General features: G+C 43.1%; 1 protein-coding gene across 1 annotated transcript in view; it reads right to left on the bottom strand.

The window, feature by feature from the left end:
- PAXBP1 (PAX3 and PAX7 binding protein 1) overlaps positions 1–26,514 on the bottom strand; it is a 1,009,737-nt gene that overhangs the window by 515,514 nt on the left and 467,709 nt on the right. The window contains exon 10 of the mRNA XM_044072024.1: positions 23,794–23,917. Coding sequence (XP_043927959.1) covers positions 23,794–23,917 — 124 coding nt within the window. The remainder of the gene's footprint in view (positions 1–23,793; positions 23,918–26,514) is intronic.

Here is a 26,514-nt window from a genome sequence, read left to right as displayed (position 1 = left end):
TCGGCTCCGAAGACTGTGGAGACTACATCAATAATTTTTTTGATGATGATGGATCCAAGGCTCTCTGCTCCGAAGAAGATTTAGAAGATTTTGGGGATTTACTAGTTTTGTCATGGTCGCCCAAAGCTTCTTGGAAGGATGATTTTAAATGCCCTCTGTTAATTAGCTTTCTTTTTCTTTCATGTAGGACACGACTACTGAAAGAATGGCAGATGGACAACTCTTCTGCAAATGCAAAGCACCTAGACAGTAAATGCAATTGACATGACTATCAGTCACAGACATTTTTTGTCCACACTTGACATTTTTTAAACCCAGACTTGGGTTGCTTTTCCTTATCCTGATCAGCCATAATGCAAATGCACACAAGAAAAACTTTGCTATAAGAATATCAAACTACACACACACACACGTGAAAAAACTATCAAAGTCAGTACACATACAAGTATTTAACTGTAATTAACCCTTAAAACACACGGGCTCTATAAAGACAAAAAAAGTCTAACTGTAAAGAATTGAAAAATCTCAATTAGCACACCACTATGTTAAACAGTAATTAGCCCTAAAACAAAATAGGCTCTATAAAGTCTAACTACTAGCACTAGCAACACACTGTTATAACTATGATTACTAGATATATAAACATTTATATTCTACAAAAAAGGCACACCAGAAAGGGAATGGAGATAGTAAAGGCCTAATAAAATAACGGCCTTAAAATGCTAAAGAAAGCTAAATAATATGCAATATCTATGAAAAATATGAGCAAAACCTAAACTACAATAATGTATAATAGAGAAAATATGTATACAAGAAAAACTATACTGGCCGAGCTGTGAGGAAACCTCAGATCTGTTGCAGCAGCAAACTAGATCTGAGGTAACTCAAGGTGCATCATGGGACAGGACTTGGCCTCGAGCTGTCTGAAGACCTTGAGCTTTGTAGTTGGCCGACTCGGAGCCGAGGACTGGCTCTGAACCCATCTGTAAGAATGAACGGCAAGATAGAACAACTTCACATCATTTTCTCTCAAAACAATCCAAAACCACAATAGCCAGGACACATTTACTATCTACCCTGCTCTGCACTTCCCCAGTACTAACTAACCTCTGTAAAACTGATCTAAACAAACTAGAAACCTATTATAATAAGATAGCTAGATTTGCTACAGAATCATCCTATAGAACCCATCACTGTGATTTTCTCAACAAGCTAAACTGGTTAGAACTATTACTTCAACTGAATCAACTGTCACTAGCACACAAGGTATTGTACCACTCAGACAAAATCCCAGTTCTTCAACATCTTACACATCCTCAACACCACCACAAGAAACTTGAGATCTAGCACCCTAAACCACCTAGAAGTCATCAAACATAATAATGAGGCAGGTAAATCTCTCTTTAGCCACTTTATTTCTAAACTCTGGAACTCCCTACCTACCCACTTAACATCCAATAATTCCACAACTCAATTTAAAAACCTCCTTAAAGTCCACTTCATGAACAACCGGCTATGCTCCTGTCTCACTCCAAGATAAAAATAGGCATACTAGCCATTTCCCCTAACACTACTTTATCCAGTTCTAGTTTCTCACCCTATTTCTGGTCCAAGTGTTACTCTAAGGTATGGAATGTATAATTCTGCCATGAAAAGAAAGCACTACAACCTATTTTATATGCAAGTCCACAAAAAACTGTATGTATTCTATGTATAACTCTGCCACATTATGAATGTATTATAAAATGTGCCAACTCTGAGCTGTACATATTTACTAGTATTCTGTGCTATATACTGTCATAGTTACAATGTTAGTCTGACTTGTACGTAAATACCTCTATTCTTAAGAACTTTTTCATGCACTGAAATGGAGCTTTTCTCCCCGGGCCTCCGCTGAAAAAGGACCTGTGTCCAGTTGGACTTTGGACTTTCTAAGTTAACAAATGTAAAATAACATATATATATATATATATATATATATATATATATATATATATATATATATATATATGTACATATATCTGTTGTTAATGCTCCTGGGAAACCTCACTCTGTAATTACTTTGCCCAAATGTATAAAGATATTAGTTTCAGTGCAATAAAGGACTAACTGGAAATTAATTTCCAAACTTTCGCCAGAGTAAGAAAACTTGCTGCTAAGCACAGTTGCATATGAAAAGATAGACAATGTATGATGCAAACTTCCCTTGGGAAGATGCTGGGATGGCCTCCCACTGTAGATTTACAAATAGTGTGGGCATACATTTATTTCAGAGCTTGTGAAGTCAGTAAACACTGTCCTCCAGGGTACACACCCACTTCTTTGGGACAAGCCATTATATCTCTCACACTGAAACCAAACATGTAACCTTTTCAGACTACTTAATATACAGACCCACATCTGTGCTGAAACCACAGCTACTCTTTTGTCTACAATGACAGGTAAGCTTGCAAAAATCATGCCTGTGCGCATACATCTGAATCAAACAGATTTTGTGCTTTTAATAACCCTTTCAAAACCTTTTTGTTAACAAATTAATCTGGTAGGAGGAAGGTCCCAGTACTTTTAAGTGAGCTTTAATGCCAAAAAGTCTTTTGACAAGAGTCAGTTGGAAATTCCTTTTCCTGGTACATAACCATATGCCCCCCACCTCCAGCCCACATTACATACTGTTGCTCAAGAAAATATATAAAGAAACTGCATCCAAGATTAAATATAAGAGCTAAACTCTCTCCTGTGTTTGAGTTAACCAGGGGTATGTGACAAGGTTGCTCACTGTCTCCCCTGCATGTTCATTCTGTATTTGGAGCCACAGTCAAAGAATGAAAGGGTTTTCCACCACACAAGTATACATTTTTCTTGGAGTGCAATATAAACTGTCCCTTTGTGCGCATGATTTACTATACCATACAAAACTAAAGGAAGACCTCCCCCAATTATTTCACCTATTGGCAGAGTTTGGATCACTTTCAGGATACAAGGTTAATGTTCATAAAACAGAGGTAGTTACAATTCACTACACTTCTCCAATGGATTTGCTTGCCTTGTTCTTGAAGTACTTAGAACTTGAAAGTTCTTTACATAGCACCATTAAGAAGAATACCTATAATGTCATGCAAAAGGTATAGAACAGAGCAGTAATCACTGGGTCAGAGAAGCAGCAATTATTGTTTTACACTATTACTAGTGTGTTTTACAGTCTCAGTTTTTGTAATCAGTGGAATATTTTTGCTGATTTAGTGGGAATTCTTTTGCAAATTATAGCATATTTTACAGTTTTCATTTGTAGATCACTTGTCATTTTTACACTGCTTGGGTGATAGTTTGATGTAAACAATTTAAGAAACAGGAAAAGAAACCTGCATTTAAAGGTGTCTGAACATGTTCACTGTTGCAGTGATAAATCTTGGGACTTCTGCTGCAGAAGGCCTGCTAGAGCTGGCCCAACTTCCATAGTTTCACACCCATTTTCTTCCTCCAGGATGGCAGATGCCCTTCCTATCTGCATTTCAGAATATCAGTGGTAGAGAATAGGGACACCCACCCATGCCACCTCTGGGCCTGGACACTAGAGCTAGCCTGCAGTGCTTTCAGAATGAGGGGACATGGGTCCAAATTACTGTTCCTAATATGCCCTTTGAACTTACCCTCCTCTCACTAATTAGAAAGGCCATACTGATGCCTCTCTTCCTTAGAAGAGTATGCTCTGAATGGACCAGACAGAAACTTGCCATACTGCTTGTTGCTGCTTAAACAGTTTAAGAGAAAGGCAACCCTCCTCTTTCCCCGCAGCAAATGAAAAAAAAAAAAAAATGGCCAAATTTTCTAATCTCCTTGCTTCTGTCTAAATAAAAACTCTCTCAAATCCTGGTAGAGAAGGCAGTCTCTAATCTGCAGTTCAAACTTCTGTGTACTCACACAGGCTCACAGGAGGTTACTAGGCTAATGTCCTTAGGGCCCTTACAAGCCTAGCCAGGTTCAGCCCTTGTTCCCTTAAGGGTCTACAGATATGGTCCATGTTATAAGCATATCTAAAATCAGCACCGACTGCCCCTATCCAATAGGGATACAGGTGAAACCCTGCAGTGAATTTGCGGTTTCCCATCCAATCGCCCATTATACTTAAAAAGGGTTAACGAGGGGCTCTGTTTAACCTTTATTGGAAGTTCATTCCAGAGGAGTGGCAACGTCTGGGAGATGTAGCTGTCTCTCCAGCAAGTCCTGTTGATGTCACATGCTAGGTTAAGGTCCTTAGTGCGAATGAAGAGTGTACCATTTAACTTACGAATGTGAAGCATTTCCATTAAGGCATGATCAGAGGTTGCTCTGTATGCAAGGCACAGATCTCCTCTGAGTACTCTATATAACACAGAGTACAGTGATAGTTATTTCAGTCTGCCCACATAAGACATGTGCTGATGCCCCTGAATTTTCTTTGTCAGGAACCTTTGAGGTATTTCCAGTTGCTGCAGGTGCCTATTTAGGTACATACCAACAGAAGCACTGTACGCTATTACTGGCCTGATGAGGGAAGAGTACAGGGGGGTTATAACCTCTTTTGTTCTGGAGGTTATGCCCTTGCTTATGAGGTGGCCAAAGTAGAACGCCTTCCTTACCACTTTGGACAGATGGTGGTCAAAAGTAAGACTGCTATCAACCTGTGTGCCCAAATCTCTCATTACTGATTTAGAGCTTAGGGTACTGTTATTAATATGGTAATATGCAGGGATATCGCCTTTGCCAAAGGGAACGATAATGCATTTTTTGCAGTGAGTTTAAGACTATGACTTTGCACCAATCACTGGTTTGCATAACTCCTCCTCCTTGTAGAATGCTGACATAATTTGGGGACTCAATGACACTTCCCAGTCTGCAGTCATCAGCAAACTTTGTCAGCCACAGACCTTTTGTTTTTGCCTGTACTTCTGAGAAGTAGATTCCAAACAATAGGGACCCCAGCACCAATCCCTATGGAACACCATTGGTAACAGGTCTGCTGGTGGAGGTGGACTGCCCGATTTTGACTGTGTATATATGCTGTTGGTGAGCCACTTTGCAACCCATCTGATAGTATATGGGTTGACCCCACCTGGGTGAGTTTTTTAATGATGCCTGAGTGGGAGATTGTGTCAAAGGCCTTGGCCAAGTCTCAGTAGGCCGTAAGGACAGATTTGCCTTTGTCTAGAGCTTTGGTGACAGTCTTGAAGAAGTCCACCAGGTTCAACAGGCAGGATTCTCCCTTTAACAAAACCAAACTGGGTCGGGTCAAATGTTCTTTTACATCCACAAAAAACGAAGGCAGATGGGACCTCAGTTTAACATCCCATCAAAAGGGCAGCACACTCAGAAGCTGCACTGGAGTGTCAACAATGGAAAAATTCATCCGATAACCTGGGACGAGACTAGAACCCTCATTCTGCTGATCTTTGAGTCTCAGAGGCAAGTGTTTTACCTGTTGAGCCACTAATTGAATAGTTTCATATTTTTGGGGAAAAACTGATTGCTTCATAGAATCCTTGCCAAAATGCCTGACAAAAGGGAAGGATATAACTACATTTGAGAGCATACGGATAAACATTTCAGAAATAAATGGCATAAAACATAACTGACAGACATCTGTACTTTGTATTACCTACACTAGTGTTTAGAAGAAAAGCAGATTCCAAATTAATCTATAAAGCAAAGTAGTAGTAACAGAAATAGATGCAAAAAAGTTTGCAAAGTAAGCAAGATGGTGTAAAACGACACCTCTATGACACTGCTTTCAAGTGTTCAAACAGCCACCAATATTATCATTTACCTTTTCAATAAAAAATGGTGACCTTGATGATTACTCGTACAACATTAACAAGTATTTAATAAGATTGAGCTGATGACCATTACAGAAGATATGGCTTAGAACTACAAAGGGAGGACATCTTTAGGGAATATATATATTTGCTTCTTAAAATTACTACATGGCCACAGAAACTGAGGAGACCTTTCAAATGACTGGTAGAAGTCATGGGGAGAAAGTAGATGGAGGCATTACAGACTTCACTGTGAAACTTGTTTGATGAAGTACAGAATTGGGCACATCACTTTTGTCTTCACTGGGAACCAAGAAATAGTGGGAACAGAAAATGAACACAGACAACAGGCATATATTCTAGAAGATGTTACAGCAGATGTCACTAAAAGTGCAGCATGTGAGCACTGCCTTCATCAGATCTTTGCAATCAGCAATGATGGCTTTGCGTTTAAATTCTAGCCCCATATGCTCTATACTTGAGTCCAATTCCTGATTAAACAATGGTGATATTAGTTTTTCATACAAATTGAAATACATGCAAATATGTATTTTAATGGTCCAAGATATAGCATAAGCAGCAAGAAAAGGACTTGGCCATCAAATCTGTAAATGCAGTCAAGTATCAGGTGTCACAACAGGATCAGTACACAAGCTTTTGCATGGTTTTATCACTTGACAGTTCAAAGATGAAAAGCAGTGATCTGACTGCTACTACTATATACTCAGAACTATAGGAAGTCAAACGAGGTTTCCAATCAGAGGTTGTAATAGCAGAACTATAAATGTCGTATTTTAATGTGATTCCTGCAAAGTTTAAGCTAAAAAACTTTTAGTTATGTACTTACCATAACTTCAGATGTATGGGATCCATCTCGCCTACATTCACAACATATGGGTTCGGAGCCGATCCATCGGCTCCGACTCGGCAACTAATACACTAGCACGAAGTCTCTCATTGGCTGGGCTACTCCCTATCCCAGGATGCACTACACCTGCTTCCCCAGATCTTGTTTGTTCGCTTTCATACACCCATGCAAACACAGAAAAATTAGTAGTCACTATAACCAACTAAAGTTCTTCAAGAAAGATCTCCAAGAAAAAAGAGACTACAGCTCCTCTAAATCCGAATGGAAGGGGAAGGAGGGTGGGTACTTATGAATGGCGAGATGGATCCCATACATCCGAAGTTATGGTAAGTACATAACTTAAAGATGTCATGGGATCCTATCTCGCCTACATTCACAACATATGGGACAGCGTCCCTAGCACCTACATCCCGGGTGGCTCATTGGAACACACTCCTGAGAACTGTGGAACCAAAGGAAGCTCTGCCTCGAGAAACCACATCCAATTTGTAATGAGAAATGAAAGTGTGCGGAGAAGTCCAGGTTGCCGCAGCACAAATATCATCTATTGATAACTTGGAGTGAAAAGCTACGGAAGTAGCCATTGCCCTGTTAGAATGAGCCTTGACTGGAAAGGGAAGGTCTTTGTTAGCCTGTGAATAAATAAAAATGATACAATCTTTAATCCATTTAGATATGGAGGATTTTGTTACTGGTTGACCCAATTTGTTCACTGCAAAGGAAACAAACAATTGATTTGATTTCCGCGTTTGAGCGGTTCTATTCAAATAAAAACGCAGTTGTCTATGTACGTCCAATTGATGCAAAGTATATTCTGCTATTAGAGAATTCTGGGAAAAAGACAGGGAGTTCTATAGTTTGTTGCATACAGAAAGAGGAGGCCACTTTTGGTATAAATGCAGGGTTTAATTTCAATGAAACTCTATGCTTGTGAAAAATCAAATAGGGAGGATCAGAACAAAGAGCTTGAAGTTCTGAAACTCGCCTAGCAGATGTTATGGCAACTAAAAAGGCAGTTTTCCAAGACAGAAATTTTAAATCACAAGTAGCAGCTGGTTCGAAAGGACGGGCAGTTAGGGCAGCAAGAACCATATTCAAATCCCAAGGGGGGACAGGCTGAGATAAAGGAGGCCTAAGGAGCCAAGCCCCTTTAAGGAAAGCCTTACAAAGTTTGTGAGACATCAATGAAGGTTCAAAAGAAGCATGAAAATTAGAGATCGCTGCTAACTGAACCTTAATGGTAGAAACTGAAGAGCCCGACTGAAAAGGGAGGCCAGAAAATTCAGAACCTCCGATACTGGTGCAGTGAGAGGATCTATACCCAGTTCTTGAGCCCAGAAGGCAAACCTTTTCCATTTACTGGAATAAAGTTTGATGGTGGAAGGTTTATGAGAAGAAGACAGTATGTGGACCACGTCCGCGAAAGAGCATTGTCTCGACTAAGGATGGAAGTGGAGTAACCATGCTGCCAACTTCAGGGACCTGAGAGACGGATGAAGCCGTCCTGACTGATGAGTCAACAGGTCTGGCACCGGATCCAGAAACCATGGACCTTTTATCGCATGCCTCTGTAGGAAAGGAAACCAAACTTGACGAGGCCAGTGCGGGGCAATCAAAATCATCTCGCTCTCCATGTAAATGGCCTTCTGTATCACCCTCGGTAAGAGGGGAACGGAGGGAAGGCGTGAGAAGACCGGGGCCAAATGTGAGTCAGAGCGTCCCTGGGAATCTGTCCCTGAGAAGGAAACAGTGTGAAGAACTCTCTGCATTTCGCATTGTGAGGGCTGGCAAACAGGTCGCAGCAAGGAAGACCCCATCTGTCGAAGATTTTCGCAGCTATACTCTGGTTGAGGGACCACTCGTGGGGTAAAAGAATGGTCCTGCTTAATCTGTCCGCAATCACATTGGACTTCCCCGGTATGTGCGTTGCCATTAGAAAGCGGTTGGTAGCTACCGCCCAGTGCCAAGGTCTCATGGCTTCTCTGCATAGTGGGTAAGACCTGGTTCCACCTTGCTTGTTTATGTACCACACCACCGACATGTTGTCGGATAGGATAGTAATCGGGCCCTGTGGGAGAGCGTGATGGAGAGCTTGGAGTACCAATAGTACCGCTCTCATCTCCAGGACCATTGATATGCAAATGCGTTTCCTGGATCTGCCATGTGCCTTGGACCGACCTGTCCAGGTAATGACCCCCCGCACCCTACCTGGGAGGCGTCCGTAGTCAGAGTGGCAACGGCACGTTGAGGTATAAAGGGTCGCCCCTGGTCGAGATTTGATTGGAGAAGCCACCAATGCAGATCTCGACGGCAACTTTCCGTAATTATGATTAAGTGGTTCAAGGGAAGTTCCTGATAGGACCATTGAACCGACAGTAGCCATTGTAAAATTCGCATGTGAAGTCTGGCCAAGGGAACTAAAAGTATGGTCGACGCCATCGAGCCCAACAGTTGTAGGATCCGATGGGCCGGGCTCTTTGTAGGGGAGACAGGATTTGACTTGATCTTGTAAGACCTGAATTCTTGCTGCCGGTAAATAGGCGCATTCTTTTTGTGTCTAAGTCTGCGCCTATGAAAGTAATACGCTGAGATGGCTGTAGTACAGATTTTTGCAAATTGAACGTGATCCCCAAGAAACGGCCCAAGGTGAACGTGGCTCTGAGCGCTTGGAGTAGTAGATGCTCGGAGGTGGCAGTAAGGAGCCAGTCGTCTAGATAAGGAAACACCTGGAATCCCAGACTTCTCAGGTGAGCAGTTACCACTGCCAGACACTTGGTGAACACCCTGGGGCTGTGGTGAGACCAAAGGGCAGTGCTCGAATTGAAAATGACTGGCTCCGAGGAAGCGTAAATGTCTCCTGGACTCTTGAGCTATGGGAATGTGATAGTAAGCGTCCTGGAGATCTATGGAGCACATCCATGCATCTTTTTCCAGCAAAGGAAGAATAGATTGAAGAGTGACCATTCGAATTTGGACTTTTTACAAACGATTCAATGAACTGAGGTCCAAAATGGGCCTGAAGTCCCCTGTCTTTTGGTACCAAAATAATTTTGAGTAAGTTCCTGATCCGATCTGGTCGATGGGGACAGGCTGGATGGCTCTTTTTCTAGCAGCTTTGAAACCTCTAATGCTGCTTGATCCCGCTGACTGGGTGGTACGTCCGGGATTTCCTTAAAGAAAGGGGGTTTGTTGAAGGGAATGATATATCCTCCGGTAATAATGCGGCACCCACTGATCGCTTGTTATGGATTCCCAAGCTTGTGGGTGCTCAACGCGACCCCGACTGGCTCGAGTTGCACAGTCGGGCAACAACTCAGGAACGCTGGTTGTATGAAGAACCACGAAAGGAATCGCGGTCTCCAGAGTTACGGGGCCTCTGCCACCTCTGGGGCGGCGTCTTCCAAAATCCCCTGCCTCTGGAGGGGAATCACTGGGTGGAGTAGGGAAAGACTTCTGAGATTTTTAAACCACATTTTCCTCCTCTCCCGGCCTTGGGGTAATGCCTAGAAGGAGCGGAAAATCGGGCCCCAACGGCAGTCAAAGTCTTGCCCTCCTGCTCGCACCGAGTTAGTGTGTCCTTCACCTTGGGTCCAAACAAAGATGACCCATCAAAGGCCGGGCGAAGGAAGACTTGAAAGCCTCTGTGAACGAACACAAGCGTAACCAGGCTTGTCTCCTGAGGGCAACGCCTGTTCCTGCTCTACTCGCCTTCGGCCGCATATGAAATGAGCCTCATGGACGAGTTAACAATAGCAAAGTGCGTAGTCATCTGTGCGCCAACAGTCCGGGCCAGCGCCTCAGGTAGGTTACCAACAAGAGAGTCATTTAGCTCTGAGAAGATCCCTTTGGAGCCTCGTAAAATGACATAAGTAGTTCAGTGACCGTAAGGTAAAGACCGCTGAGGACAGGGTACGCTTCCGCACCTATCCATACTCCTAGAATCCTTATTAGGAGGATGAATAGACGCCGCAGCCTCTGCCACGTCCTGCTGTCTGGCAGAAGCCACCACCAAAGCATCTACAGGCACACCCTTTGTGAGAAACTCCTTCTGGGGCTGACAAAATTTCTTGGGCCTCGCAGGCACCGGTTCCACAGAATAAGGGTGTTCCCACACCCTTCGAGAAAGCAAATCAAGGTGTTCATCGTAGGGCGTAGACACCCAGGAGGCGGAAGGCTGGGCCCCAAAGGCCTTGAGGAAGACTGACGCCTCAGCTGAAGGGGTTTTGGCTTGGCAGTCACAACTCTGGCTCAGAATCTCCAAGATAGCTGAGAAGGAGATATCATCCGAAGATGATTTGGGGGACCCTTCTGCGTCATCGAGGTCAGTATCCGATGTAATAGACTCATCTTGGGAGTCTACGTGCTTCCTCTTACACAATTTCTTCCGTGGGGGTTCGCCCGAAGCAGTTTCGGACGGACCACCCGGAAGAAGGGAACCCCCGATGGGGGTATCCTCAGGCCCTGGGGCCCCGTTGCCGGGGGGCTGCAACACAACAGAGGCACCAGTCTCCAAATCTAGGGACGGTGAGGTAGAATCTTGCTGAACCGGCAAAGGCATGGCCAGCACGCTCCTCATGTCCTCAAAGGCCGGACCTCCAGAATCCAAGGAGGTCACTGGTCTAGAGGCCACGATGGCACTGGGAATTCCAGCAGCCGATGCTCCGAGAGGAAGACTAGGCACCGAAGCACCCAATCCCAAGTATTCCCCTCGGGCCCGGCTGAAGAGGTCGCAGTACCAAACCCTGAACCCGAGGACAGGGTAGGAAGCACAGTCGGAACAGAGTGACCTCGAAGGGGTCTCTGCTCCGACCGTATGGCTCCGCTTTGCTCCACCACCACCGACTCCAACGGCTCCGAGGAGGTTGGAGGAGGAATCGAATGTGTTGGAGGGGGGATCGGCTCCGAAGCTAACTGTGCTGGAGCCGAGACCAATTTAGTAAACACTGGAGATTGGAATAGCCTCTGTAAAACCCTATCCAGGTCCGAATCTGAAAGTCTCGATGATTTAGAGGAGGTAGACCATCGAGAAGACTTTCCTCTCGGCTCCGAGAGAGAAGGGGACCGGCTCCGAAATGGCTCCAATGTTATCGGCGCCGACTCCATCACAGCATGGACCACCATCGGCACCGAAGGAGCCTTCTCCGGAGCTGAGGGGGAAGAGTCTGAGCTGCACACTTCCACTGGCTCCGAAGCCATTGGAACCGATGGAGGTGATTCACCTCTCGATACTCCAACCTGCGGCTCCGAAAGCAATGGAGCCGAGGTAGGAGGTATCGAGGCAGACCCTTCGACCCTCGGCCCTGAAGTCAGTGGAGCCGAGGAAGAAGAGGTCAATTTAGTCTTTTTAGAAGTCGGCTCCGACGGACTTGTCGGAGCTGACGATCTTTTCTTTTTGGAAGCAACAGGTAAATCTAAGGCTTCTTCAATAAAAGGCTTGATAAGCCCTTTCAATATTAATTTGTTCTTGCGTTCTTGAAGAAGTCTAGATGAGAACGCATGACAGACGCTACAAGTCTCTTGCAGATGTTTCGGCCCCAAGCAATAAACACATACTGAATGACTGTCTGTAATGGACATTTTATATTTGCACCGAGTGCATTTTTTAAAACCTGACTTTTGTTCCTTAGACATGATACAGGCCACAACAAGTACAACTCTAAGGAAAAATACTCTACACAACAAGAATAGCCCTACACACAAAATGCGCCAACTGAAAAGCGAGACACACTGGCGAAAGTACTGGTGAAGTTTACCTCACAAAAATTTGAAACAAATTAAACGGACCAAAGCCCTCTAATTTAAACGGGCTTTGCCCAAAAGACAACTAACCAAAAGTTAATAAACTTAAAGCAGTCAAAAGGTAGGGCAAAGGCCCTCTAACTTAAACGGGCCTTGCCCGACTGACAAATTAAATTTTTAGGAAACAAGCACTCAACAAAAAAACTATAAGAACTAGTAAGAAATAGCTGTTAAAACAGCTGTTTGGTTAATATAGACAAAAATTCCCTAGGTCAAGGACCAAAAGGTAAAAAGAACCACTTAGCTCCAGCCAAGTCGAGACCACGTCCAGCTTGTTAAGCGGCAAACGAGATCTGGGGAAGCAGGTGTAGTGCATCCTGGGATAGGGAGTAGCCCAGCCAATGAGAGACTTCGTGCTAGTGTATTAGTTGCCGAGTCGGAGCCGATGGATCGGCTCCGAACCCATATGTTGTGAATGTAGACGAGATAGGATCCCATTACATCAGCTATATGTGCTGTCAGTAGTGGTTTCTTGTACCTCAAGTCCATCTTGAGGCAACTTCAAGATTTGCTAAACTGATCAAATGAGTGGCTGAATGACATTTTATTTAAGGCAAACTCAAAATCTTTGCATGCTCTAACTGGGACTTCCTGCACATCATTTGCTTACTAAGAATGGTATTACTAGAATGAGTAGTAACCACAGCGCTATACACTGTATGGAGCAATCCCAAACAAAATATGAACAAAGTCTAGACAGAAACCATAACTGTCAAACGTATCTAACTTAAACTACCATAATTTGGGTGGGGCAAAATTTTACCCTAGTTCTACTAGGGGAAAAAATAATTAAAGTCAAATCCACATATGCGTTCCTGGCTCATATCAGAAATATAATGGCATCAAAACTATTTAGAGAAGAAAAATTACTACACTTACCTATAAGACAACAAGCAACCCAAAATCTTTTGGCCATCAATGATCTCCTGAACTCTGATGGTAAATATCAGCATTGCCCTCTACTATATGTAAGTGTAACACAGCATGCAAATTTCATATATAATATATATTTTTTCGTCCCCAAAAACTAAAATACTTGAAAAAACATATTCATAAACAACACCAAATTAAAGTCTGAATTTGTGACATATGGGGATAAAGCCCTGACTAGGTCGCAAAAGACCAGAGTTTGAGTAGAGGCTTATGTGATGGGAGAACCAGATTAGGAGGGTCGACTACTGTTCCCAACAGTGGAGGCTTGCTGCTGGCCACCGAATGGGGTGAAGTCAACTTGACATCCCAAGTCAAAAACATTTCTGAAAGGGTGTGTGAGTGAGGGAGCATGCAATACTTCAGGGGGAGGTTAATGGATGCCCATCAGTGATATCACCACAAGTTATGAGATTTAATGTGGTGATGGAATTTAGAGCTTAATAGAAACACCTGACCATCCAAATTAGTGAGGTCTTCAATGCATACCTATTGAAAGGCCAAGGTGTAAAAATCAATGAGCAATTTGGTGGGCCTTGAGGCTGCAGGGGGAGTTTAATGGTGAACAAAGACCTCCCCTGCACACACCGCAGGTGGTCAATTGGGACTGGTCTCTGGGGTGGTGTACTGGCGAGCCATTAGCTGGACAATTAAGCTATAGTGAAGGCTGATGATCCCTGGGACAAGGTCTTGCCCTAAAATTTTGGAATTTCCAGGTATGGAAATGAATGGGCCATATTTACTGCTTAAGGGGATGCTTTGACGTTGTATAGGGGTAAACTGCACTAAAAAAAACTGTCGTCTAAAACATATGGCTAGGCATTCCACAGAAACAGCCATATAACCTTCAAAATGTTGCGCAAATGAAATTTAAGAAAGGTGACACTTCAGCATCAACACTCCTCACCTATCCATAGCCCTTGATACTGCCTTACAACTTGTATTGCTACCATGACTTCAGGAACTAGGCCTCAGCAGAGAGACTATGCAATGATTCTCATAGAGTGGAGTGGCATGCTTTGAAGTCTACAACTCCTTACAGGAGTACTACAAGGATCCATATTATGACTTTTTTATCTTTATACATAAAATGCACCGATTCACATACCCAGCAAACATTATTCAATACGTTAATGACAACACTGTCACGCCCAGCCCTATATCACAACCAAACTTCAGCAGCTTTATTATTCTAATCACAAAATCACAACAAAGGTAGTAAAACTGCCGGTATAATTACTGATTACTCCCATCCCACAAAAAGTACAAAAACACTAAGAAATCTAGGAATATTCTATAAACCCAAACCTAAAACAGACCAAGTATGTATCATTACATCACCAAACTTTCAACTCCCAAACCTCCTGCACACTTCATATACCTTTATAGCTACAGTGCTGTTAGTCAACAAAATTAAAATACATACTTGCACCCAATTTAGTCAACAAATGCTATCATGGCCTTCCTGCAAAATTCTTAAAATATCTACTGCTACCAAACCCCATCCTACATTTAATCATAAAACAGCCCATAATACTTTCCACAAACCTGAAAAAGTATAGTTTTGTACCTACCATAAATGTAGATGCTCGAGTGTATACACTGCTGCAGTCATTACACTTGGGTTATCCTGCCATCAGGCGGTTCCCCAGTCGGCCTGAGTTCCAAAGTCTTGGTCCAGCATCGGTTGCTGTCGCCTCCTTCTTGACGTCAGTGCGACAGGGGTATATAAGATGCAGCCGACGCCATTTTCTTCAGTTTTTCTTGCCCCAGATGTCAGGTGCCTCTACAGAGGTAGGCAATTCCAATTGCTAATAAAACATACATACGAAAAGTAAACAACAACTTACAGCTACCAGCAAATACTCCCCATAGGTAGTAAAGGGTAGAAGACATAGGTACGTACCAGCCAGTAAGAGGGGAAGGAGGGAGGGTAACCTGGACTGCAGCAGTGTATACACTCGAACATCTAAATTTATGGTAGGTACAAAACTGTACTAGGTTCATCCTGTTACACTGCTGCAGTCATTACACTTGGGTAGAATCCCAAAGCTGAGGTAGGGTGGCTGGTTCTATAAGGCATTAGGGGTGGCTATAAGGCCCTGCAGCACTGCAGTGGCGAAGCCAGCTCTGGATTTAGAGTATAGAGGCAAATGGTAATGCTTGGTGAAGGTATGTACAGAACCCCAAGTTGCTGCTTCCAAAATATCCTTGGTAGGTAACTCCTCTGAGGTAGGCAGTTGTGAAGTGGCTTTTGCCCTGGTGGAGTGTGATCTAATGCTGCTAGGTACAGGTTTTCCATGGTATGTGTAGCAGAAACGTATACAATGTCCTATCCATTTTGAAATAGTCTGTTTTGAAATGGCTTTCCCCTGTGCTCCTGCAGCATATGCTACCAATAATTGCTCATATTTTCTGAAAGCTTTAGTTTTGTCCAAGTAGAAGCGTAACTGCCTGTGAATGTCCAAAGAATGCAGTAGTCTCTCCCCTTTATTCTGTGGTTTAGAATAAAAAGTTGGCAGGTGAACAGTTTGGCTTAGAGCCACACTGGATACCACCTTTGGCATAAACGTAGGGTTAGTTCTTAAAGACACCCTGTCCTGGTGGAAAATGAGGAAAGGTTCCACTGCCATTAGTGCCTGTAATTCTGAAACTCTTCGTGCTGATGTTATTGCCAGGAGCAAAGCAGTTTTCCAAGAGATATATTTTAATTCTGCTGTGTTAGCTGGCTCAAAAGGAGGTCAAGTTAATTTTTCCAAAACAAAGTTGAGGTCCCAAGTTGGAGTAGGTGCTCTACGGGGCAGTCTTATGTTTTTAGCCCCTCTGAGGTACTGTTTTAACAAAGGATTAGAGAAAATTGGTGGATCCGTGTTGTAATGAGCAGAGATGGCAGAGGCATGGATCTTGATGGATGAGAAGGAGAGGCCTTTGTCCAGCATCTCAGTTAAGTATTGTAGTATCTGAGGAATGTTTGGGACAAGAGGGTCAAGGCTGTGAGCTTGGTTCCAGGCACAGAATCTCTTCCATTTATCCGAATAGGCTTTCCTGGTACTAGGCCTTCTGGCCTCCAGAATGACATCCATAACAGCTTTGGAGAGAGGCATTGATGCTTGACTAAGGACTCTTCCATGCAGCTAGGTTTAAGGTCTTTAGCTGGCTGTGTAGTATTTGATTGTTGTACTGAGTCAGCAGATGTGGGATTTCAGGCAAAATCCAGGGTGGTTCTTGTGCTAAGCTCTTTAAGATTGGGTACCAGTGCTGGCGTGGCCAGTCTGGTGCAATCAGGATCATCTTTGGCTCTTCTTGCCTGGCTTTTATGAGTACCTTTGGCAGGAGAGGTAGTGGTGGGAAAGCATATACTTGCAGGTTCTCCCAGCTGAATGAGAGGGCATCCACTTTCCATGCTTGTGGATGGTAACTCTTTGTGCAGAATTTTTGTAGCTGGCAGTTCATTGGGGATGCAAACAGATCTATGTCCGGGCTCCACCATTTTTGTGTGATCATTCTGAATATTTGTGGAGTCAATTCCCATTCATGGGGATCCATGATTCAATTCCCATTCATGGGGATCCATGATGTTTCTGCTTAAGACGTCTGCCAGTGTATTTTCTCTCCTGGCAGGAATTGTGCTTGCAGATGAACTTGATAGTTTATAGCTGTGTTCCACAAGGTCATGGCTTGTCTGCATAGGGGATAGGAGTGAGTGCCCCCTTGCTTATGTACCAAATAACTGTGGTGTTGTCTGTCTTTAGTAGTAGTTGTCCTGGATGCAGCGCAGGTCCTTGAAAGCTATAAGGGCATTTTGTACAGCTAGCATCTCTTTCTGATTGATGTGAAGATGCCTTTGTTCTGTGGGCCACGAGCCCTGAATACATTTGCCTGCCATGTGTGCTCCCCAGGCGTAATCCAATGCATCTGTTGTCAGTGTTTGCCTGGCTGTGGGTTGTGTAAAAGGCTGTCCCTTGTTGAGGTGACAAGCTTGAGCCCACCACTGAAACTCCTGTTGAAGGCAAGGAATTAGTGGTATAACTGTTTCCAAACTTTGACAGTGTTGAGACCATACATTCTTTAGGTACCATTGTAGTTTCCACATATGCAGTCTGGCATATGGAATTAGTAGTATGCAGGATGCCATGTAACCCAAGGCCTGCAGAATTTTTCTTGCAGGGAGTTGGGTTTTTGTTGCCATCAATTGAAAGTACTGAGTCAGTTGTCCTTGCTTGTCTGGTGTGAGATAAGCCATCTGGGCCATTGTCTTCAAGCTGGCACCCAGAAATATTATCTCTTGTGAGAGCACTAGTTTTGATTTACTTTCGTTTACTGTGTACCTCATGCAACTACTGTTTTACAAACGCCAGATGCTTTAGAAGAATGTCCTTGCTCTCTGCTTGAATCAGGCAGTCGGTCCTGGTACGGATAAATTTGAATTCCTTTCTGTCTGCAAAATGCAATTACTGGTGCCAGGCACTTTGTGAAGACCCTGGGCGCAGTAGATAAGCCAAAGGGCAGTGCAGAGAATTGATAGTGCATTGAACCTGCTATGAATCTGAGGTATCTTCTGCAGTTTTGTCTGATAGGGACATGAAGATATGCCTCCTTGAGGTCCAAGGTCACGAGCCAAGCTTTCTTGCCCAGCATGGGAAGAAGCTGCTGTAGTGTCAACATTTTGAATTTCGGAACATCCAGATAAGTGTTTAGAGAAGAAAGATCCAGAATGGACCTCCAGGCTTTGTCCTTTCTGGGTACCAGAAAGAGTCTTGAGTAAAATCCTTGTCCTTGCTCCTGTGATGGTACCTCTTGAATAGCTCTCATTTCCACGAGTGCTGTAATTTGTTTTTGAGCCTCTGCCTATTGATTTGGTGGCAGATTTGGCATTCCTTTTAACCTTGGCAGAGTGTGAAAGTGAAACCTGTAACCTTGAGATACAATGCTGAGAACCCATTTGTCTTTGGTGATCCAATGCCAATTGTGAAAGAAAAGTGCTATTTTTCCTCCCAAGGGGGCTGCCAAGAGAGAGTTGTCTGGCAGCTGTAATGGGAAGTCACTGATGTTGCTTTTTATATGGTTGGGGCCTGTCTTCCCCTTCTTTCTGGCCTGGTGTACCCCATTGTCGAGGCCTGTAAGGACCTTGTGGTTGACCTCTACCTCTCGGATGTCTGTATCTGCCTCTTTGAGGTCTGTCTGTAGCCGGAAAGGACCAATTCTTTGTTGGCCAATTTCTGCTAAATCTTGGTGGCTGAACCTGTAAGAAATCCTTTACCGTTTGCATAGATTTTGCCTTATCCTCCATTTTCTTTAATACCTCTTCTGCCTTAACTCCAAATAACACATCCTGCTGTAAAGGTGCATCCAATAATTTTGCTTTAACATGATCTGGTAACGTATGTTCTTTTAACCAAGCATGCCTTCTAATGACAGAGCCTGTAACTGCTGCTCTACAGGAGGCCTCTAAAGAATCAAAACCACATTGCAAAGTATGCTTTCCCACTTATTCAGCTGCATGCAATAAATCCTGCATTTCTTTAAAATTAGGAGGATCTGAATCTGGAAGCATTTTTTGTTTTAACTGAGACATCAAAAATTGCTGATATTTTAGCATGTGAAACTGGCAATTTAAGGCTCTCATTGCTAAGGTTGCAGACATATATACTTTCTTTCCCCATCTGTCTAATGCTCTGGAATCTCTTGTCAGAGGGAACTGGGTATTTTGCTGATGAGGCCTTAATCCATTTGGGTCCCTGAGAATTAGTTTCATGGTCAGCAACAGGGCTTTTATACAGAAATTTGTGAGTCAGGGACTCTGTAATATCTATCGGGTTTAACAGGGGCTGGAGGTAAGGAGTCAGGGTTTAAGCTGGATTCAGTGTAGACATCATCCACAATATCTAACACTGGCGGAATAGCAAGGGGTCTGTGTTGGGGCAATAAAAGGAAGTCTCTGAGCCTTTTCTTGGATTCTGAGTAATCCTGGCCTTCCCAATGGAAGTGCTCCCTCATGGTATGTAATATCTCCCCAAAGGAGTAGTCCTCAGGCGGAGAGGCTGATGGAATGGATTCCTCAGCATCAGAATCCTCATAAGGGGGTAAGGAATATCCTAGGTCTGAGAATGAATCTGAAGAAATGGACACCTGGATGGAAGATTCATAGTCTGCATCCTGTCTGGGCCTTTTATCAGGAGGGGAATGGGACCCCATGACCAGGGTGATTAGATCTTCAGCCATTTTGAGCATTTGTTTCTTAGGCATGGAAGCCTGTGCTGGAGAATCCTGAATCTGTTTCTTTGTTTTTAAGGGGGCCTTACACTTAGTAGAGGGTTTAATAGTTAACTGGGTAGGTCTGAAGACACCCTCTGAAGCTGTGGATTGCTCAGCTACTTCGTTACCTTCAAATGGGTTAATTTCGGTAGGCTGAAAACATGTAGTGTCCGAAGGCCCAGCCAGCTCCACGTGGGAGTCGGATGCGGTCTGTGGTTCTGTGGAATCGGTCGTCAGGAGCTGCGTAGGCACCTCGTTGAAAACCGGAGAACCGGCGACCGGCCTAGAAGAGACCTTGTCATCAGTTTTGGGCCTCAGATGCCTGTCCTTGTCTTTGCGCTTTTTATGTAATCATGTCATCGGGAGTTCCGACGGCATGGTGTAATTGAATTTTCTGCCAAAACATTGTCGGGCAAAATCAAACAGACGTTTAATAGTGCGCTTGTTAAACCTAGCAAAAAAACGACAACCAGTGACGTCGTGGTCTGGGCCTAGGCATGCAATACAATAGGAGTGGAAATCCTTATGAGGTATTTGCTTCCCACAAGAAATACAGTTATTAACTTTTACTGACATCGGTCTGAAGCAAGAAAAAGTTTCCCCAATGGGGTACTTAGCTTTGTAGACGACTTCGGTTCTGGATTTGGAATGAAAATTTCAGGAGTCGGCCGACCGGCACTTGCGAACTGCTTCTGCTTCGGGCACCGCGCGGCAAGAAAGACTGAAGAAAATGGCTTCGGCTGCATCTTGTATACCCCTGTCGCACTGACGTCAGGGAGGAGGCGACAGCAACCAACACCGGACCAAGACTTTGGAACTCAGGCCGACTGGGGAACCGCCTGACGGCAGGACAACCCAAGTGTAATGACTGCAGCAGTGTAACATGATGAACATCTGCTTTTGCTTCTGGCACCGTGCGGCAAGAAAGACTGAAGAAAATGGCGTCGGCTGCATCTTGTATACCCCTGTCGCATTGACGTCAGGAAGGAGGCGACAGCAACCGACGCCGGACCAAGACTTTGGAACTCAGGCCGACTGGGGAACTGCCTGACGGCAGGATAACCCAAGTGTAATGACTGCAGCAGTGTAACACTATGAACATCTGCTAAGTAATCAGCCAAACACAAAAGTGATACATTCCCCTTAAACTGGACTACAATGTCCAAAAGTAGTACCTGGTACAAATACAAAGGTCAAGTAACTTGAACAGAGATTCTGTATACATCTTTATACATCATATGCACAGAAAATTTACAGAACTCAATGCCAATGTATATCAGACCAAACATCCTACAATCACTTCAAAACGTGCTCAAGTCCAGCAAGTAAATGGAATTACTTTACATAATCATTTCAAAACATCCCAAAAAGAGAATATAACTAGTAAAATGCCAATGTCCAGGCCTTCTGACATGGTGGAGTGGGCCAATCGTTTAAGGGATTGGATCTGTAGGAAAGTATTAAGTGTGGATAGTCTAGACCAGAGAGTTTTAGTGACAAATGTCTGACAGAAGGAGCAGGCTTTATAGTCATGCTTGGGACCTAGACAAAACAGGCACTTATTGTGCAAGTATTTGTACAGAATTTGTCTATCACACTCACACTTTCTCCTCCTAGCTGACATCTTATTAACAGTTAGCAAAACAGTCAAAGTTTAGAAAGGAAGGATCCCAAACAGGGCACTTATCTGATCCGACATGCGAACACCAAATGATCACTGTCTGTCGAGTGCAACGACCTGCGTTCGGACTGGTGGCAAGACAGTATGAGGATTTTGCACGTCCGTCCGATTTTATACCCCTATACTGATGAGTTCAGGTCATCTGGATGTACATCCTAGAAAGGTAAAGCTTTGGTACCCTGGGTGGATGTCAGCGACGTACAACCTACCTGTTACGAATATTGTAGTCAGGACATCTGCTGATGCACCTAACCCCTATTTTACATAACCATTTTAAAACACCCCCAAAAGAGAATCTAACTAGTCAATGAGGCCATCTACACTCACAGACCCTATTACATTTCATTATTTCATACAATAACTGAATCACTTTACACTATCAGTCCCTAATTTTTTTCATAAAGTACATTGTGCATCTACAGCCAGTTAAAGTTAAATTACTTCAAGCAATACACTTGCTCAGACTTGGAGCCCTAAAACAGCCTACAACTCACTAAGCATCACTTGCCTGCATCACTAGACATGTAAATATATAAATATGCAAACAGCTTTACGTAAATATTAACAATTCTTAAAACTGCTATAATCTATGACCATATTACTGACGGTAGACTAATATATATTAAAAGTGAATATACATATCAATAAACTTTTACCATGAATGTTGTGGAGATTTTACTATGTATGTTGTGGAGCTTTTCTCCTCAGACAATCTCTCAAATAGTAAAAAAAAAAATGCAACTAAAAAAAGTCACTGCAGTTGGCTCAGCAGACTTTCGTCCACTTTGTGAGTGGAGTTTGCTGTATTTTGGGAAAGCCTACACAGAGATGGGTAGAGCATGCAGTTTCCTCTCATTTCAAAAATAAAAATATGCTGCTGGTTAAACAGATGGTAGCCTAAACTATACAGTCCACGTATGCATTGCATTTACCCTTGCTGTTATTGCTGAAAAGGATCCATAGACCAGCCCATATATACAGTTGCTAACTACCAGGTAAGCAAAAGGTCTATTCTTATTACGGAAATGAGTAATTCTAAGATTCAGATATTCTTTGGTATCTTGAACACAGTGAAGTTCAGGAGTAAATCATTAATTACCAAAGACATTTAAACTTGGTCACTCCATAGATGAAGGGCTCTCTACAGTTTATTCATTTGTATCCCTACTCCTGACATTGATTTCGCTAAACTCTGTAGCAGTTACTGCTTATTCAGTTCTACCATTAATCCAGAACTCTATTCAGTTAATAAATCACATGATCTTAAAAATGGAGCAGTATGAAACCTTCCTGACTTTGTGGCAGACATTTGCCATCCCACAAGAAATCTTGATACTCCATACAAAGTCATCCAACAGTATTCCAGAAGAAAAACCCCATCATGAAACCTATTCAGCAGAATCAAGCAGAAAAATCCTGTTGCAGATCACAGCAGTGCTGTACTGTACAACACACTTGGCAAAATATCTTCTTGCTAAGAACTTGGAATCACTCCCACCTCCAGTGTTAACCATTAGGGTCAATACTGATCTTACTTTGACGAACGAACTTCAAAAGACTGAGACTGGAACATCGAAACTCCTTAACAACGAAAGTGGAATATCAAACGAGCAAGTTGAGTTATTGTGTGAGACTGCGGTATAGCGGAGTCTGGAGTTTTGTCCATTCCCAGCTGAAGTGCAATTTCCGTGTTGGCATATGTAATGTGCAAGGGGGTGGTGTGCCACTCTGCAAAACATTCAGATTGTACTTTTGTTTCCTTTTGTGCTGTGTAGATGTTAGATGTTCTCTAGTTCATTGTTTTCAGCTTTCATTATTAAGAAGTTTCAGCATTCCAGTCTCGAAGTTTGTTCTTCTGTACTTTTGTGTTTATGAACTAGATCCACCAACATATCTTGATTTCAAACTGTTGTAGCTACAGGGCTATACACCTGGGTGTGGTACAAAAATCGGAACACTGTTCTGTTAATACAACAAGCCTAAAAGCACAACACAGCCTAAATGCACACAATAGAGAGAATGCAAGCTATTGACCCACTTCTCCAAGCATTTTAAACCCATTTTAATCTGTCCATTAGTAAACCTGTTTAGCTTTTGTCAATCTCTTTTGCTTTGAGTTCAAGAAAAACTTCGAACAATCCCCATAACATCAATGAACTTGGATTTCTGCTCTAAGCCCCATAACTACAACTCAAACTCCTCTTACGGCATTACACTCTGGCCCAGTGCCTGCCAACCTCAACCATGCCAACAAAAATCAAACAGCACTGTACAGTATTCACTCGCCTGTATCAGATTGCAAGGTTTCTCCTTTGACATGGAGATAAAGTACGAAGAAAGACCTGCACAGCACATCAAAAGGCCTACATATAAAATACTTAGGATGTTATGTAGTGCTACATTTCAGAACTATGCTAAATTAAAAAACAAAACTTTTTAATGAATAATAAAAACCTTCAAGATGGACTGACTTGAATGGCCTGAATATTCTGACGATTCATCCTTAATATCATCTTGTCGTCTTTGGACAAGGCGAGCAGCTCTCAGTTTGTACAGCTGGTGCATTGCTGATTCAAGTTCATTAATCACAGGCACCTGTAAAATATAACAAATTACGTAATACCCATGTTCACTAGGGGAGCAAATTACACACGGTGCCATGACAGTCCAAGGCATACTGGAAAACCTAATTCATTCAGAAACTGGAAAACAATTATTAAATGTATGGCTTAACTTAATGCAGCATAAGAAGGCAAAGCAGTAATAAGTTCTACAGTGAGCCATTTTATTCATCTGTCTTTTAAATCAATAAACCTAGCTAATATTTTACCAAATGCCTTTTATATTTTCAGCTACAGACTATGCCTTTTCATAATGTTATACAAGAAACAGTAATTGCCTTTCCACTGCACCCACAGCCTGGGAAGTTCGAGCAAGTACAAATGCTGACGAAACAACAATTAAACCAATTACAGTATTTATCATACTCAACCCAACATAAAAACTAAGAGTGCATTAACACAATTACTGTCAGAATGAAGGTATGTTACCTAAAACAAGCTCAAATCATGTCTTGCTGTTCTAAAACGCCTATGTCAATGGGATGAAGTCGAGAGAGAGAACAGAAACTGAAAAATCCTGACTTTGCTCAGCTTTGGAAACTGCCAAATGGTCCACCATGGAGTAACTGAGTAGGTAACTGTCTACTGCAAAGTAAGGCTTTGTACCTTGAACAACTAACACCAAGAAGGTCATAGACTTTGGTATAATCAAGAACAGGTGCATAAGGAACTTTCACTGCTGCATTAACGAAAAACATAGTACAGTTGTGTACACTTACCATAAATGTAGATGTTCGAGTATATTCACTGTTGCAATCATCAAATTTGGGTTATCTCTGCCAGGGTAGCCCTCGGCCGGCCCGAATACCACAGACTTAGTATTTCTGCGTCGGTTGCTGTCGCTAGAGGAACAACGTCAGGTCGTCAGTAGTATAAAGTAATGCAGTCAACGCCATTACATCAGTTTTTCTAGCCCTAACCTGTCAGGAGCCCTCAAGTAGGAGGCCAGGGTCTGGTGGAGTAAAGCCCACCAGTGGAAAATAAACACCAATAATTTCCTTGAAAGGAAAGGAAAGTAAGGCTTTGTACCTTGAACAACTAACACCAAGAAGGTCACAGACTTTGGTATATTCAAGAGCAGTTGCATAAGGAACTTTCACTGATGCATTAACGAAGAACATACACTTACCATAAATGTAGATGTTCGAGTGTATTCACTGTTGCAGTCATCACATTTGGGTTATCTGCTTGCAGTAGCCCTCAATCAGCCTGATTAAACAAGTCTTGGGTCCTGCATCGGTTGCTGTCCCTTCTTCCGTGACGTCAGGTTGTCAGGGGTATAAAACATGCAGCCGACGCCATTACATCAGTTTTTCTTGCCCCAGATGTCAGGTGCCCCCCTAATGGGAAGCAATTAAATCTATAAATATACATGGTTATACCTCCAACAAAAAAGCAAATACACCAAAAAGCTTTTGAGCACAGTAAAGGAAAGTAGAGGTATAGCCAAAAGAAGGAAGAGGGCTGAAGGGAGGCTAACCAGGACTGCAACAGTGAATACACTCGAACATCTACATTTATGGTAAGTGTACACAACTGTACTATGTTCTTCGTGATTTACTGTTGCAGTCATTACATTTGGGTTGATTCCCAAAGGTGAGGAAAAGGGTGGAGGCAGTCAAAGAAACTAGGGGCAGTTGTTGCAGTCCTCACATTTGGGTAGATTCCCAAAGCTAAGGATGGGAGGAGGAATTTAGACAGCATTAGGACCGGCTAAAAGGCCCTGCAAGACTGCAGTGGCAAAGCCAGCTCTGGATTTAGAGAAAATTGGCAGATGGTAATGAATGGTGAAAGTATGTACAGAAATCCAGGTAGCAGCTTCTAGGATGTCCCTGGTAGGGACACATCTGAGAAAGGCTGTAGAGGTAGATGCAGCTCTGGTTGAGTGGGGTCTGATCCCCTGTGGGATAGGTTTTCCATGGTGCTTTTAACAAAAATGAATACAATGGACTATCCATTTGGAAATGGTTTTCTCTGAAATAGCCTTCCCATCTGCCCCTGCAGCAAATGCCACCAGTAGTTGTTCAGATTTCCTTTGAGGTTTAGTCCTGTCCAAGTAGAATCTAAGTTGTCTGTGCACATCTAAGGAGTGCAGTATCTGGTTCCCCTTTGTTCTGTGGATTAGGAAAGAAGGTTGGCAAATGAATGGACTGATTAAGGACCACACTGGATACCACCTTGGGCATGAAGGAGGGATTGGTCCTGAAGGACACCCTGTCCATATGAAAGATGAACGCCGTCACCTCACAGCAAGAGGTTCTCCAGTTCGATTCTCGGCTGGGGTGCCTTCTGTGCGGAGTTTGCATGTTCTCCCTGTGTTTGCGTGGGTTTCCTCAGGGCACTCCGGTTTCCTCCCACATTCTAAAGACATGCGTCTGGAGCAATTCTCCCTGGGCCTCCACTGAAAACAGGATCTGTGGAACCTAGTCGGACTTTCCCGGTCAACAAATGTTAAATAAATAAAATAAAATAAATAAATAAAATGATGAAAGGCTCCACTGACATAAGGGCCTGTAATTCAGATACCCTTCTTGCTGAAGTGATGCTAAAAGGAAAGCCGCTTTCCAAGAG

Source organism: Protopterus annectens, chromosome 5.part0 (assembly GCF_019279795.1).
Source record: "Protopterus annectens isolate FY-2018-M chromosome 5.part0, PAN1.0, whole genome shotgun sequence".
Taxonomy (NCBI): Eukaryota; Metazoa; Chordata; order Ceratodontiformes; family Protopteridae; genus Protopterus; species Protopterus annectens.
The sequence above is the reverse complement of the archived record's forward strand: the minus strand, read 5'-3'. Positions and strand labels throughout refer to the sequence as shown.